This window comes from Eulemur rufifrons, chromosome 6 (genome assembly GCF_041146395.1).
Source record: "Eulemur rufifrons isolate Redbay chromosome 6, OSU_ERuf_1, whole genome shotgun sequence".
Classification (NCBI taxonomy): Eukaryota; Metazoa; Chordata; class Mammalia; order Primates; family Lemuridae; genus Eulemur; species Eulemur rufifrons.
Window position 1 is genome coordinate 90884708 of NC_090988.1, and position 18261 is coordinate 90902968.

An 18261-nucleotide genomic window follows, 5' to 3' on the forward strand; every position below is an offset into this window, starting at 1 on the left:
TGCTTTTGGTATCAGGGTTATACACGTCTCATAGAATGAGTTTGGGAGGATCCCCTCCTCCTCAATATTTTGGAATAGTTTAAGTAGCATTGGTATTAGTTCTTCTTGGAATGCTTGGAAGAATGCAGCAGTGAAGCCATCGGGTCTTGGCATTTCTTTTGGGAGTCTTCTTATTGCTTCTATCTTGTTATTTGTTATTAATTTTTTCAGGTTTTGAATTTCTTTCTGGTTCACTGTTTGTAGGTTGTATGTGTCCAGGAATTTATCCATTCATTCTAGGTTTTCTGATTTATTGGCATATATTTGCTCATAGTGACGTCTTATGATCCCTTGGATTTTTGGATTTTGCAGTATCAGTTGCAATATCAGCTGATGAAGACAGAATTTTAAATCAGTTGGAAAGAGCAGAATATTGGATAATATCTGTGAAGGAAAATTGTTATCCCTCACTTGCCATTTCTTCTCCTTGGCTGTGGCTCCCTCTGTCTCTGTCTTTCTCTTTTCTGATTTAAACTTTAAAAATAATGTACCCTATTTTTCGTAACTGTGAAAAAACAATGTTTCTTATAGTGTCTACCTTACTCCATTTATACAATCTTATTTTTTATATTAATCCACCCCGTTCCTCTAAGAGAAACAAATAATAAAGGATTAAGCAAAGCAGGGAATGGAATGAAGTAGAAGATGCTAACTGTGGCTTGGAGTGAGAACAGGCATTCCAGAATGAATTGGTCAAGTCAAGTCTGTCATTGAGTGATAGTTATAAAATCTAGTAGCAAATGACATGCAAACACCATCCTTTTGTGAAGATCAGGAAGAAAAGTCTTTCTCTGTTTCCTGATAGAGTTTCAGAAAGGACAGGCCCGGAACTCCTGCCGCATAATCTTACCATGAGTGGAGACTGCCTGATGAAAAGTGGAGCCAACACCAAAGGAAGCTGAGCCATCAGACATGCAAAAGAATATTGTTCGATATGTTAGAGATCATTGTTTCCTGGAATACAGCCTGGGCTTGAAAGCCTACCCAAGTAGAATAAGATCTCTTCTTAGGGAAGTGATAATGAGATATATTGTCTTCACACTCTTACAGATTTTTTTGGTATCTCAGTGAATAAATGAACTTCCAGAACCGTGAGCCTTAGATGGACCTGATACCTTCTGAGGGCAGACTCCACAGATATTTTCACCTCTAGGAAATTCCTTAAAGCAAAGGGGTCAAAAATATTGCCTAACGAAAGATACATTTACCTTCATCCTATTTCACAATTTAACCCCCAAATGATTAATTTGCTGATGTAGAGATATTTATAGGCATATTCCACATTTGTTTAGGGTGTGATTTTTTGAGATCATGAACTATGCTGAAGTGAAAGCACTGATGCCTTCTTTAGATCAGCCCGGCTTACAGATTCTTTGAAACTCTAGCCGCTGACTCTGGTTCAGGACAAGGGGAGGGAAAAGTGTATTCCTGGAATTATATGGCAAACTGTGGTCAGTATCTGCTTCCAAATGGTGTCTTGGTCTCTGAGGCTGATGCAGTACTTTAATTATTCAGAGTCTTTCTTGCCAAAACCACTTCCAGGCTAACAGGCACTGTAGTTTCTATTCCCCAGCGATGACTACTTCTAGCTGCCAATGGTTTCTTGGCAAGAGGCCCAACAGCTGAATCCTGCTGTTGAGCTACCAAAACATAGCCCTTATTAGCAGGTTTCAAAATCCCCAACAAAATGAATGATGCTCTAACTTATTACATCATCCACTTTCATAGTGTTTCTGTCCCCAGTGCCCTGCCCAGTCAAGAACTGTGACTGAGGCCTCGTGCCTTTCTCCTATCTATGAATTCATGCCAACTCTCTATCTTTGCATAGAGCATCTCCCTGAGATCCCTCTTCTCCCCTGCCTGTCACACAGAGCAGGGGCACAGCTGCATCCTCACTCAAGACTGTCTGTCGCTTTTAAATAGAGATGCTCTGAAATTGACCAGAAATAATTGATCATCTTAGACTCCATCATGGAAAGGCTGAAGAGCCAAATGCTTCCATCCGTGTGTTTTCTGACATCTCTGCCCTTCAGGGATGTGACTGCATAGATTATCATCATGCCTAATCTGCATAATGACACTATCACAAATTAGTCATGTAAATCAGATTTATTGTCAATATATAAATATTCACTTGCAAATATTGGCGAACATTCCAGATGTGACTTGGAAGGACTATCTCCTTGTTTGGGTTGTTTTTTTTTTCATGCTGTGTTTTCTTTTTTTTTTTTTTTTTTGCATGTCAAACATGAACTGACATTCTCATAGTGTAAATAGCTTTAATACTAAATTCCTGTGCAAAAGTGAACACAGACATGACAGCCCCAGCTGCAAGTGAAAGTAAATCACCTCAGTAACCAGCATGAACAGTGTTACAAAGCAAATTGAAATTGTGCAAGTTTTTCCTTCCTTTGCTTTTTTTAAACATATTACTTCATTGCTGATGAGTGAAATCCTTTCTTATCTCTTGTCTCAAACAAATGCAACAGTGAAAGGGAAGCTTAGCATAACTAGGTCCATTTTGCTTCTGACCTCAGGTTAAAAGCTTCTGCTTAGCTCTGCACATAGGCTAAAGGAAAGGTGGCAACCCTCCTTCTCCCAAAAGTAACCCCCAGGGTGGTAAGGAAAGCATCATATGAGTAACAATGCTATGTGAAAGAGTTGTATCCTGACCTTCATCCTCCAAAGTTTACTGACCAAGAGCAAAGGAGTTTTACAACTTCCTCAGACCCTCACTGATGCACAGGTGTCTGCAGTTCTCCATTACCACTCGCAGCCCAACCCACCTCTTCCCCTGTCCTTAAAGTAAAAAGGAGCCTAAAGTTCATACTACCTTAAGATGGTTCTTGGTTTGTTAGTCTACCATCTTCTTGGTTTGCTGGCTCTCTGAATAAAAGTCACTTTCCTTTGCCCAACACCTTGCTCTCTCCACTTGTTGGCTGTGCTGTGGTGAGTGGGATGAGCTTGGACTCAGTTACACTAATTAATAACGTTATTTGATAGGGCTAGCATAGTTCTGTAATAGTTGTGTGTGTGTGTGTGTGTGTGTGTGTGTTCAGAAACGTACAAATCCTCAGTGTGTATGAAATTTATATTTTAACAATATTTTTATTTTTTGTTTAGTTTGGACTTTGTAAAGGAGATGGCTGATAGAAAGGATCTGGTTGAATTTCTCCAGTGAGATGTTGAAGTAATGCTTCCAGGATAGAGCAGGAAACAGGAAGAAGGCAAAGAAAAGTTAAGAAGAAATATACTGGATCATGTTAAAAATGCAGTCATTGGCAGGATGGAAAATAAGCTCTTCAGTCCTGGGGATAGTGGAATCTCTAGGAAACAGTTATGGTGCCCACAAACATTTTCAAAATGATCTCTCTAGATTACTTCTTAGCAGGGAGGTCCACAACTGAAATTTATCTAGGGTTCTCAGCTACTGAAGAACCAATAATTGTCAAGATTTCTACTCTTGCTATAGAGCATTAGAAACAGATGCTAATACACCTGAGTATGTAGAGAGATCACTGTAATATCAGTGGTGTCTGGTTAAGTTAACTCATCCGGATGAGGTCTGAAATCAACTCTGTGGGGCACACTGTATGGTGGCCCAGGCCTCTGGGAATTTGAGATCAGAGCTTCCCGCATTAGGTTATGGGAATGCATAATAACATGTGCTGTGATATCCCAGTGGAAATTGGTTGGGCACTTCTGCTCCAACCCTAGCTGGAAAAACCAAGTGGTTGCCTGGACGTAAATCTGATATATTACTTTAGTTATTAATAATTTATCTTTCCTTATTTTTTCTTCTTATTCTTGTATTATTTAGTATGCGTGATTTTTAAAAATATGATTTATCATGTATAATGTTTTACATTCTTTTCCTCTTTTTGATATTTTGAGATGGCAGAGTGAATATTCTGGGTTTTAATCTAACACTATCCAATGTAAAAAATTTCTCCTGAGTGCTTTTTCTTTAAATGCTTTAAGTGCTTTTTCTTTCAATGGCCTAAATGCAATAAATATTTAAAAATGAAATACAGATATTACAAGTTATTTTTATTAGTGTTATAAGTGCCAAAATTCAAACTTTTATATAAAGATTAGAATTCTTATGTGTACTAGCCACTACTATTCATCTTGATTTAAAATTATTTAAATATCTTTCTTTTTGTTTTTCTTTTTCTTTTACAGATTTAAAATATTTTTCATAAACATTATTTTTTATAAGAGTTTTACATTTATAGAAATTTTTTATTTCTGCCTATTATGGGGGTACAAATGTTTAGGTTACATATATTGCTCTTGCCCCCCACCTCGAGTCAGTGTTAATTTAGCAGTGTCCTAGAGACCAGCCCATCCATCCAACATGTGTGTCCTCCAGCACATGCTTGGACTGTGACAACCACAGGGCTATGGGGAGATGCAGAGGAATGTCACTGTTACAGACTCACAATGTGTCCACCCCCTCCTGCCTAGTCAATCTTCCAGAGCAAAACTCAAGCATGCCTTTAAGTGACCTCTCCCTGGGTAAGATCAATGGAATTGATGAGAAAGTAGTAAAAAACACAAATAAACCAAAAACATAATTGGGAACATGAGGGAAAAATTCATTAAAAAGATAGATAATCTGAAAAAAAAAATAACAGAATCTCTGGATATGAAAGATGCCTTTAGGGAATTTCAATATACAGTGGAAAGTTTTAAAACAGACTAGAAAAAGCAAAAGAAAGAATTTCAGATGTTGAAGACAAGACTTTCTTTTATTTATTTTTTATTTTTTTTTATGTTTTGTTTGTTTTTCAGCTCATTATGGGGGTACAAAAGATCAGGCTATATCCTTTCAAATCAACCCAGTCAGTTAAAAATGAATAAAACAAGAATCAAGAAGTATGAACAATCTCTCCAAGAAATATGGGATTATGTAAAGCAAACAAACATAAGACTCATAGGTATCCCTGAGAGAGAAAAGGAAAAAGAAAAGAACATGTAAACCCTATTTGATGGAATAATGGAGGAAAACTTCTATGGTATTGATAGAGGTTTAGACATTCAGATACAAAAAGGTCATCGAACACAAGGAAGAGTCATGGCAAATGGGGCATTGTCAAGGCACATAGTCATCAGTCTGGCCATAGTCAAACTGACTAAAATCAAAAAACCTAAGACAGATACCCAAAAAATTAAAAGCAAGAAATTAAAACACACTACCAGAAAGATCACTTTAACAAAGGAAGATGGCAGTAAATAAGAAAGAGAAGACCACAAAACAACCTGAATTCAAATCACAACATGGCAGTAGTAAGTCTTTACCTGTCAATAACATTGAATGGAAATGGACTAAACTCTCCAATCCCAAGACAGAGTGGCTGAAGGTATAACAAAACAAGAGCCAACTATATGTTGTCTGCAAGAAACATGCTTCACCTACAAAGACACATACAGACTGAAAATAAAGGGATGGAAAAAGATATTGCATGGAAATGAAAATCAAAAAAGAACAGGAGTAGCTATACTTCTATCAGATAAAATAGATTTCAAGACACAAACTGTAAAAAGAGACAAAGAAGGTCATTATATAATGATAAAGGGGTCAATTCAGCAAGAGCATATAACAATTCTAAATATATATGCACCCAACACTGGAGCACCCAGATATATAGAGCAAATACTATCAGAGCTAAAGAAAGAGGTAGACTCTAAAATAATATTTGTTGGAGATCTCAACACTCCACTTTCAGCATTGGACAGACCATCCAGACAGAACATCAACAATGAAACATTGGACTTTATCTGCACTATAGACCAAATGGACCTAATAGGTATTTACAGAATATTACATCCAACAGCTACAGAATTCACATTGTTCTCCTCAGCTCATGGATCATTTTCAAGGGCAGACCACAAAATAAGTCTCAAATAATTCAAAAAATTTGAAATTATATCAAGCATTTATCCTGACCATAATGGAATAAACCTAGAAAATAATAACAAGAGGAACATTGGAAAATATTCAAACACATGGAAATTAAACAATATGGTCCTGAATGAACACTGGGTGAATGAAGAGATGAAGAAGGAAATTTTAAAATGTCTCAAAACAAAAGGAAATGAAAACACAACATATGGGATATAGCAAAACAATAATGAATGAGAGGAAAGTTTATAGCAATAAGTGCCTACATTAAAAAAGTAGAAAAGCTTCAAATAAAGAAACTAATGATGCATCACAAAGAGCTAGAAAAAGAAGAGCAAACCAAATCCAAAATTAGTAGAGGGAAAAAAATAATAAAGGTCAGAGCAGAAATAAGTGAAATAAAAAAAATACAAAAAAGATCAATGAAACAAAAAGTTGTGTTTTTGAAAAGATAAACTAAATAGACACCCCTTTAGCCATACTAAGAAAAGAATAGAGAAGAGCCAAATAAATAAAGTAAGAGATGATAAAGGAGATATCCATTCATCTTTTTTATGGCTAATACTCCATGGTGTACATATACTACATTTTATTAATCTACTCATGAATTGATGGGAGACCATTCTCCTAAGTGAAGTATTGCAAGAATGGAAAAACAAACACCACATGTACTCACTATTAAATTGGAACAACTAACTGATGAGCATTCAAATGCACAGAGGAAAGTAAAACTCAGTAGAAAGCAGCCCGGAGGGGGAGGGGAGGGGAACAAACCAACATAATGGGTACTATGAATACTATTTGGGTGACAGGCACACCTATAACCAGGACTCAAGCATTACAAAAATGACTCATGTAACAAATACCATTTTTACCTCCATGATATTTTGAAATAAAAAATTATTTAAACAGAAAGAAAAAGAAAAAGGAGATATTACAACTGAGACTGCAGAAATTCAAGGATCCTTACAGACTACTATGAGCAGCTATATTCCAATAGATTGGAAAACACAGAATACATGGATAAATTGCTAGACACATACAAACAGAAAGAAATCCAAAACTTGAATAAACCAATAAAAAGTAACAAGATAGATGCAGTAATAAAAGGTGTCCCACCGAAGATACTCAAGGTATATCCAAAAAAGTTTTTGTCCAATATTATTTTGACTTATTTACCCTTAACCTTGATTTTATAAAAAAAAGTTTAATATTTTATTTTCCATCGGAAACCACCAGTAATCTTTTCCATAGTTTCCTTATGGCATTTTTTACTTCCTTATTCCTGGACGTATAAATCAGAGGATTGAGCAAGGGGGCTAGGATGCCATAAACTACTGCCACCATTTTGTCAGAGGAGAAAGCAGATGGAGGTCGTGCATATACAAACATGCATGGGACAAAGAACAACACAACAACAGTAATGTGAGATCCACAGGTAGACAGAGCTTTTCTCCGTCCTTTGGAACTATGAGTTCTCAGAGAGAACAAGATGATAATATAGGAGATAAGCAACAAGGAGAAGATTATGATGCAGAAAACCCCACTGTTGACGACCACAAAAAGTCCAAAGATGTGAGTGTCAGTGCAGGCAAGATCCAGTAATGGCTGAAAGTCACAACTGAAGTGATCAATGACATTGGGACCACAGAAGGGCAACTGGAAAGTAAAGAGAATTTGTATCGTGGAATGTGAGAAGCCTCCTGTCCAGGCCACCCCCATCAGAATGCCACAGAGTCTGCGGTTCATGATGGAAGAGTAATGCAAAGGCTTGCAAATGGCCACATACCGATCATAGGCCATGGCTGTGAGGACAATCACCTCTGCCCCACTAAAGAAGTGTTCAGCAAAAATCTGCATCATGCAGCCTTTAAAGGAGATGGTTTTCCTCTCATAGAGGGAGTCCAAAATCATCTTTGGCATGAAGACAGAGGAGAAGCATGCATCGAGGAAGGACAGGAAAGCCAAGAAGAAGTACATGGGGGATCCAAGTAGTGCAGGGCTGCTAAGGATGGTTACTACAATTAGGGTGTTGCTCCCAACTGTTGCAATGTAGACAAACAAAAATACAACAAATAATATTTTCTGAACATTTGGATTCTGCGAAAGGCCCAGGAGGACAAACTCAGTTACAAAGCTTTGGTTGTGCATAATTTCCAAGGAAAAGGTGAAATCTGCAACAGTGGTGATCATATAGAATCTGCAGTCATGATAAAGAAAAATTTGCTTCAGTTCCATTTGTAGTATTATGGTCATCAACAAGTTTGGAGCATCCACATACAAAATTGTGTGGGTGACTGGTGTCTTCACGGAGAACACAAAACTTGAAATTGTTGAAGGTAGTAGTGAAAGGTCAGGCAGAAATGAGGTGGAGATAAGTTACTGAATGCTTTAAGAGAGCCATAGTTTCAATATTGGGGAAGGGAAGAATCTACAAGTGGTAGAAAAGAGAAATAGTTTTCATCTCAAGTGCCAGCTTTGATTATTTACTAGTGGCTTCTTGGAGTGAATTATTGTGAAGCATTCTGAAGCCACTTCCAAGTTATGAGTAAAAGAGAACTGTAAGTTATTAGTGATGCCTGCCATTGACATGGAATGGGAGCAGGGGTGACCAGTATGCCATCCTAATCTGGAGACTGCGTCACCTACAAACAGAACAAGAAATAAAATACAGTTGAAAAGCCTCTTGAAAATAATGGCTACTCCTCAAATATTTGTTTGAAAGTCTGAACTGTATTAGGCCTTTAAATGAATTACTTCATTCTTCGCAAAAGAGAATGATTGGTGGCAAATGCCTAGCTGGAAACTTAATACATAACAAGTGTCTACTCAGTGTTCAGTTTATTTTTAATCTGTTATTTTAAAATGAGAACAGAAGTTTATAAAAATAATAATGCCTGTATCAGAGTGTCTTCATGGTGATCAAGTGAAATAGGTGGGTCTCAGGACCCACTGGCTAAAACACAGTCTGTGATAGTCCTATTGTCCCTGTTGATTGGTGGGAAATTCATGCTTGAAGAGGTTAAGTACCAGCAAACAACAGATGCTTGATCTGGGCTTTGACCACAGAGCCTCTGGCTCCAGCACCTACTGCATCAACAAGGAGAAGAGTGGGATTTTCTTTTTTCAACCAGAACATCAGAATAGGGTTGACCTTTCTACAAGCACTTACATGTACAAATTGGCAGCCACCCCATAGGCAAGGAAGAGAAACAAGTTGCCTACAGGACAGAGTCTTGAGGCTTTATTAACTATTTGTCAATTATTTACATGTTGTCAGGTCTGATCCAGTATAACTACTAAGGATATACATGTTTCAAATGTATTTGACATTATCATAAAGCAGAGAGGTGTGTATAGCTTACCTGAACATCTCCCAGGATTATAATGAGGGTCAAATTTGAAAATGTGAAAATGCTCCTTATGATAACGTGCCCTTACCCATTGTAGTTACTATTATCTCACTTACAAAGCCATCCACCTTACCTACAGAAGGACTCAGTCATCCAGATAATGATCCAACTTTTGACTTCATTTTCCACAGGTAGACACAGCTTCACAGGATGATTGGATCCTCGTCTGTACATGTAACTGAAATGTATCAGTCAAATAGCACATATGTATGTCTGCATGTGTTAATATTTGTATATGTATACATATATATTTTTGCTGAAAAATAAATGGATAAAAGAAAAACAGGAATTGTGAGACTTGTAAACAAGCTGATTGTTATGAATGCCACTTAGAGTTAACAGAAACAATCAAATGTTAATAAAACTAACAAATACACAGTTTTAAAACAACCATTTCCACTATGTCTATAGGGTCTTTGTTACTGGTGTCTGCATGATGAACCCCATATCCAGTTAGAAGTTATTGCCAAGAAATCAAGAGTTCAACCAAACCCTGTAAGGTCATTGGATCAGTCAACTCCCACTTACCACAAAGCAAAAAATATCACCATATGCCCCAGCAGTGCTCAGCTTAGCCTAGGACCAAAGCTGAAAGAGAATGAAGTGAAATGAGTAAGAACATCATCACATGCAGATTGACAGACATGGGTTTAAATCTGGGATCTTCCACTGGGGTGGAGCATGTTACTGAAAATTCTTCAAATTTTCAAAGCCTCAGCTGCCACTTCTGTAAATGGGTACAAGAAAAATGTCTATTGATAGGGTTCTTATGAGAATCAGATAAGGCAACACACACAAAAACATTGATGCATTAACAAGCATGGAAGGTCATGATGAGTGGTAAGAACAAGCTCCCAGAATCACTGACACAGAGAAGAAATGATAACATCTTTACTCCGAATTTCTGCTTTACCATGAGCAACATGGTTTTTACACATCCTGTTATTAACTGGCAAGTGTGAAATATTTTGTACGATCGGTTTCAGTACAGAAGTGACATTTTTTAAATGTATAACACTTTTAAACATCCTTCATAATTCCTGAATAGATTGTGGCTCTCAGTCCCACTGGCATCCACTCCTGTTCAGACAGCTTCATTGCACAAAGAAAACCTAATTGGGTGGGTGGTGGAAAGGAACAGAAGATTCTGTATTAATTTGATAATTATGCAATTCTTAATTGCTCCACTTCCTTTATCGTGGGTAGTCTAAGAGCAATACCATTTTAGAATTAAAATATAATTCAGATATAACAAACCCACTCCTTCTTCTCTCAGGCAAAGGAATTTCCAAAGTTAGTGTTAAAGCTTTGACAATGGAGACTATATTGTCCTCACAGTTTGTGACCACAGGATTTATGATTTTAAATCATTTGAAAAATAATTGCCCTAAATGCAATGTGTCGTCCTAGATTGAATCCTAGAACAGAAAAGGACACTAGTGGACAAATTAGTGAAATGTGGATATAATGTGATGTATTGTTAAGAGTAATATGTCAACATACATTTAATAGTCTTGACAAATGTAGCCATGGTAATGTAAGTTGATAAGACTAAGGGAAACTGAATAAAGTTGCTATACTCTCTTAGTAACTTTTCTTTTAATCTAAAATTATTCCACATGAAAAATTAGTTAAAAAGTAAAAATTGTTCAATTTGTGCTAGCAAAACTCAAGCAATCCCAGCTTCATCAAATACTAGCCACGTGTCATTGAGCAAATCACTATGCCTCAGCCACCTCTGCTATAAAAGAGATAGTAACACTTGTTCAAGCTGCCTGACCCATGAAAGTAAAATAAACAGTTATTATTAATGTATTTTGCAAGTAGAAATCAAATATTGATGTCACCATTAATTTTAAGCAGCATCTACCTATGGACACAAAGCGAGCTAGAAAATTGAATCTGTCTTAGGAATATAATATGTGTTTTTAAAATCATGCTAATTTTTAATTATACCCATTCTAAAATTGCAATGAAACTGCTTCATTCCTGTAATCCTTTTAGAAAACATATTAGTAAATAATTTCAGATTTATAAACATATTTGTGTTTTTTGTACTAGTAACCCCAATTGTGAAAATTGTGAACATTTATTCTGAAGCTGAAATGAGATGGGGAAGTTTTATAATGAAAGATGGTACCATGTCATTTATAATAGTGAAAATTGAGAAATATCTAAAATATTCAATGACAGGAAGTTTATGTAAACCAGGCTATCATAATTTAATAACCCATGGTGCTATATATATATAAAACACTAATACTATGAGGACATAGGAGAAGCATTTTTATAATATGAGTGAGAAAAACAGGAAATGTTGTAATTATTCTGTTCATCTGTACAGATATTTTAAATATAATTTTATAATCTAGGAGGAATCATAAAAGTTATAGTGACTTTTTATTTGCAATGTATATTATTATTAGAATATTTAAAATTAAACATCAAGTTTAAAAACCACAATACCATATATTTTATCATCTAAATAGTTCAGACACAGGAGGTGGGGTTCGGGGATAATTCATTTGCATAGATGGAATTAACATGCTAAGATTACACAGAATCTTACATTAAAATTATAAACTCCTGTATACTTTTCATAAACATCCATACCACGGGACCAGCCCTCTGTGTACTCTAAGCCCTCACTTTGATATCACTGTTAAATTCACATTCTCCTCTAGGTAGCAGCTTATTCTGTACATATTTCTCCTGGTCTTTCCTGACAGCCACACCCTTAATATGCTGGGGCTGCACCTCAGATTGCCCAGGTCCCCCTTGCAGCATCTCTTGGAACTGTGACCTTGGGAAGTTGACCTCCTCATTCCCACTATCCACATTGCCTACTATTTCTTTCCCATCAGTTTTTGCCATAAAACTAATCATAGCATCAGTCGTTCTGAAAATAATAGAATTTCTGTTTCAAGGTTGAAATATACATAACATTCAGAATTATAAGAGGAATTAGTAGCAAGATTGTCATTACAAGTAATTTTTTTTTTTTTTTGAGAGAGAGAATCTCACTATGTCATCCTGGGTAGAGTGCAGTGGCATCATCATAGCTCACTGCAACCTCAAACTCCTGGGCTCAAGTGATCCTCTTGTCTCAGCCTCCTGAGTAGCTGCAACTACAGGTGTGGGCCACAACACCAGGCTAATTTTTCTATTTTTAATAGAGACAGGGTCTCATTCTTGCTCAGGCTGGTCTCGATCTCCTGAGCTCAAGCAATCCTCCGGCCTGGGCCTCCCAGAGTGTTAGCATTACAGCCGTGAGCCACCGCACCCAGCCCGTAATGTTTTGTAGATACATTTCAAGCAGTAAATTTGAGATGCATTTATATGTACATATGTGTGCATATCAGTCACATTTCCATACATTTTTCCAAATATTGTTATTACAAAGGAAAAGAATATATTGAAATCCTATTTCTAATTACCCTCCCTGTTAAGTTTCTTAAATCCACCATATTTTTGATCCAGGATTATTATTCAGCAATAAAAGATTTATTCCTTCCCTGTCTTTCAAAGCACATTCCTTTCCCTGGAAACCTGGGATGGTCTCTTCAAATGTCAGAATTTCAGATCCTTTTCTCTCCTCTCTACATTGCTCTGCTGATTTCCCTAAATCTCTCAACTTTTATACTCTTACCATTTCTGGAATTTCAAAAACAAACAAACAAACAAACAAACAGACAGACAAAAAAATTCCTTTCTCTGTGTCCACTGGCATCTTTTCTGATCCATGCCTGAACCTTCTTTTCTTCTGTTGTCTTATGTTGTCTTAGTGGTGTAGCTCATTTTAGGGGTGAGATAAAGCCAGGACAATGAGCACTAAAGCAATTTAAATTTTCCTGAACTATTCTGAGGCAGGAACCTAATGGTATTTGTCACATCAAATGTGCTTAGGAAAATAAGGTGGACGTAGTTAAAATCAGAAGACTCTACTGTGTGATGTGAGGCAGTTTTCTTACCCTTCAAGTCCATCCCTGTGCCATTTGTTAGGGTGTTGTGGAAACAGTAAGTGCTTTATTCTACATCAATAACCCTCTATACGGTACAGCAGCCCTTGAATTTACCATATTATGTCAGTGTTCCTTATTTAGCCTTTAAACAGCAGAAAAATCTGCTTTTTAATCTAAAATATCAGGATGGGGAGAGCATCAGAGCATAAATGATAAATGAGAATATTTTACAAAGAATAAATAAGCTACTATTAGAGAGGAAGGACAAAAATATGCATTTGTTGCTTTTCTAAGTTATGTGGATTTAACTTGCTCATGAAAGGCTGAAGATAGGTTTAATTTCATTAGAATTGAATTAATTAGGTGTTCTTACCACCTCTCCCCCAAAACAAACACTAATTTGCTTTCTAACAGCTGCTGCTTATTGGACACTTATGTATCAAGTGTAGTTCTATGGGCTCCACATGTATTATTTTATTTTTTCCCCATATTTTCAGCTGGATAATATTATTAATATTATCCTCATTAAGTATGAGGAGTCTAAGAGCCAGAAAGGTTATATAACTAGCCCAAGTGTACACGGTTTTAAGTGATAGGCTCATGCATTGCATTAAACTTTATAGCCAGACCACAACACCCACACTTTGAAGCACTGCATCACAATTTGAAATCCTCACTGAAAATGCAAACATGGGAATTATAAATCTCACCATTTTTCAATTCCTTGCAGATTCTGATGATGGTAATGTCCCATTTTCTAGAAGAAAAGTCCATTTGGTGGCTGGCCAAAACAGGAAGGTTGTTTCCAACCATTCCTTGTAGATCTAAGAGAGAGGAAGAGCATCTCTGGCAGACAGGTAGAGAATGTCTCCTGTGGTCTATCAATGCTGTATTTAACATAGTCTCGGGAAAAAAAAATAAAGCAGCAAAAGTTTCCTCCTTGGTTTCCTACAGTAATTTAAAGAAATTTCCCTGAGGGGTCATGAACCTGTAAAATTGCTTCTCAACTCCCCCAGGATTTGGGAATTTCCCATCAGTATGATTTTCTAAGACACAGTTTTATTATGTGTGCTTTGACTTACTCAAGTCTTTGCAAAACTTTTATGTTCCTGATCAATTAGAGGGCATTTTTTCTTTTTTCTTTTTCAACTTCCAGTTTCTATTACAAGATGCTTTCATTTTCCTTCATGTTCAGGAATAGAGTACTGTATCTACTGTGATGGAATAACAGATTTAGGGCAACTTCCTGTGTACTTACTAAGTAAAAGAGCTGAGTTCTGGGATAAGATAGCATCAATCCATAAGGACAACATACATTGTTTGGGTACTAGGGTAGCAATGAGTGCTTATTAAAGAATAACATTTTATGTGTAAGTATGTAAAGATGCATAGATTAATCAAAATGTTATTTTTTTCTCTCAGAACTGATCTTGATGTTCCATGACTTTAAAAACAAAAGTACAATTTCTGGCAAATGACATGAATAGAAACTTCTCAAAAGAAGATATAAAAATGGCTAACAAACATATGAAAAAATGCTCAACATCCCTAATCATCAGAGAAATGCAAATCAAAACCACAATGAGATATCACTTAACCCCAGTGAGAATGGCCTTTATCAAAAAAACCCAAAACAACACATGTTGGCGTGGATGTGGAGAGACAGGAACACTGATACACTGCTGGTGGGACTGCAAACTAGTGCAACCCCTGTGGAAAGCATTATGGAGGTATCTTAAACAGATTCAAGTAGACCTGCCATTCGATCCAGCAATCCCATTATTGGGCATATATCCAAAGGAAAAAAGGTCATTCTGTAACAAAGACACATGTACCCGAATGTTTATAGCAGCACAATTCACAATCGCAAAGATGTGGAAACAACCCCAATGCCCATCAATACATGATTGGATTAGTAAGCTGTGGTATATGTATACCATGGAATATTACTCAGCTATAAGGAATGATGAAGATACGACATCTCTATGGTTCTGCTGGAGAGAGTTGGAACCCATTATATTAAGTGAAGTATCCCAAGAATGGAAAAACAAGCATCACATGTACTCACCAGAAAATTGGTTTCCCTGAACATCACCTAAATACACATCTGGGAACGACACCAATCGGATATCAGACTGAGGTGGGGGGTGGGGGGAGGGGATGGGGTTATGCCTACACAATGAGTGCATTGTGCACCGTTTGGGGAATGGTAACGCTTGAAGGTGCTGACTCGGGAAGGGAGGGTGGGGAAGGGAGGGATAGATACCTACATGATGGGTGCAACGCGCACTATCTGGGGATCAGACACGCCTGGAGCTCTGACTTGGGGGGAAAGGCGGTACATGGACAACGTAGGTAACCTGCAATTCTGTATCCCCCATAACAATAAGATGAAATAAAAAAAAATACAAAAAAAAAAAAATAATAAAAGTACAATTTCTAGAGAGTAAAGGAATTTTTCTCTTTTCATATTATTTGAAGAGAAGTTAGGGTAGGTCTGGTTACTCTAAGGAAGCATAGCATTGAGACTGGAGCCTGAGGGACAACTTGAACTTAGCTCATGTCCCTTCAGAGAGGGATGACACCAATTTGTTGCTTCATACAGTCTTTAAACATTTTATCCTGCCTACTTATATGTTTATTCTCAACTCACAGAAAAATGCCAAACTGACGTTATTTATCAGAAAAGTCAAGGCCCAGAAGCACCATCACTTAGACTATTAGTGGAATTAAGAAAGAAGTGTTTTTTTATTTTTTTTGGTTAAGATTTTATATGTGTGTCCTGGTACAGAAGAATCACCTGATATGGACCACAGTCCTAGTTAGGGTGATATTTTATCAATATCACTCAGCGATGCACTTGACCAATTCATTCTGAAATCCTCGTTCTCACTCCAAGCCACAGTTAGCATCTTTTACTTCATTCCATGCCCTGATTGGTTAATCCTTTATTATCTGTTTTGTTAGAGGAACAAAATGGAATAAAATAAAAATATGATTATAAAGATGGAATAAGGTAGATAATATAAGAAGCATTATTTTTATACAGTTATGAAAAATAGGGTAAGTTATTTATAAAATTTAAATCAGAAAAGAGAAAGATAGAGACGGAGGGAGTCACAGCCAAGGAGAAGAAATAGTAGATAGGGGATAGTAATTTTCCTTTCCAGAATTTATCGAGTATTCTAGTCTTTCCTACTGATTTAAAATTGTCTTATCAGTTGATATTACAACTGATACTGAAAAATCAAAAAAATCCAAAGGATTGTTAGAAACTACTGTGAACCATCATATGGCAATAAATTACAAAACCTAGCACAAACAGATAAATTCGTAGACACATGCAACCTACCAAGAGTGAACCAGAAAGAAATTCAAATCCTGAAATTCAATACCTCTTTCTAAAGTCAGTCTCTGCCCAGTTCACTCACTTTGAAGAGTCAATTGAAGTTTCAATTCACTCTGAAGTCTTTCTTGTTTACAGATAAGGGTTTTTTAATTTCAAAATACTAAGGCAGTACGAATGTTTCTGTTAAATAGATACCATGCATAATGTTTAATTCAAGCCTTTTAGTGTGCCTGTCACTAGAACAGTGCTTATTGTACCCAATAGGTGATATTTTTAACCCTCATTCCCTTGCCACTCTCTCCCTGCCTTGGTTTCCAATGTCCTTTATATCTCTTTGTGCCCATTATCTTAAATGAGGTACCTCAGAAATGGAAAAAACATATAAGTTTAATCATATTAACTTCTGTCTATAGAAGTCTACCTTTATATCAGTGCCAACAAATTGGAGTAAAGTACAATCTCATTTTAAATGAAAATAAATTCTATTGAATTCCAGTGTTGATATGTTATTCATGAATTAAAATTTTACATATAACAAAGTTTTATGTGTAGAGTGTTGACTAGACACAATAGATGTAGAGTTACAAAGTGTGTTGAAATGACTCTATGCCTGCTGTATTCTAAATGTTTCTGCTTCCCCATAAATTCATATGTTGAAATTCTAACCCCTGTGGTAAATTGTATCAGCAGATAGGGAGGTAATTAGAGCCCTCATAAAATAGGCCCCGGAGAGATCCTTTCCCTTTAAACCAGGCAAGGTTATATCAAGAAGACTGTAGCCTGTGAAATGGGAAGGGTCCGTCACTAGACACAGAGTCTTCTGGCACATTGCATTGGACTTCCCAGCCTCCAGAACTTTAAGAAAAAAACATCTGTTGTTTATAAGATACCCAGTTTCTGATATTTTGTCATAGCATCCCCAAATGGGCTAAAACAATGCCTATTTCTTACCAAGAATTTTGAGTGGTTTTGCAGTAGGTTTTCTCTGAATACTTCATCTTTTTTTGGAGTTTGAGGGTCTATTAATGTAGATAGATATCTCCAGTGAGGCAGGATTAAGCATCTATTTGCAGAGTAGAATTTTCTGGGAGAATCTCTTTAATTCTCAGGTTGGCAAGAAAATAATTTTGGTTCTGTGAGTGTCCAGAGTCCTGTGGATTACCTCTTATGATCACATTCACAATGGACTAGAATAAAATCTAGAAAACAATTGCTGTACACACAGACATTCATTCTACCATTAGTCAGTACATTTCTTCTTAAAGGAAAACTTGTATAGGAAACTAAGTTACCATGCAACAATGGCCAGATGTGGATAGAATCCAAGTAAGGGCCATCATAGATTGGTTAAAATGATTATGATCTTTAAGCTATCATAGTCTAGTGCCATCTTCTCAGAACAAGGTATATACATCTATACTTATATATTTGCATATACAAATACGCACACATGCACACATACATTTCTGCATGCATGTCTTGATTGTTTATTTACTGACAAGAATATTTTTTCTTTTCAGTATGTGCAACAAAACTAAATGGTTAAGGAAATAGGCATTAGAATCTTCATATATTATTTATCAGCTGATG

General features: G+C 36.5%; 1 protein-coding gene across 1 annotated transcript; it reads right to left on the bottom strand.

Moving 5' to 3' along the window:
* Positions 1–7162: 7162 nt before the first annotated feature.
* On the bottom strand, positions 7163–8098 carry LOC138384417 (olfactory receptor 4C15-like). Its single transcript, XM_069469922.1, has one exon. The coding sequence runs from the start codon at positions 8096–8098 to the stop codon at positions 7163–7165; it is 936 nt and encodes a 311-aa protein (XP_069326023.1).
* Between the last annotated feature and the right edge of the window lie 10163 nt (positions 8099–18261).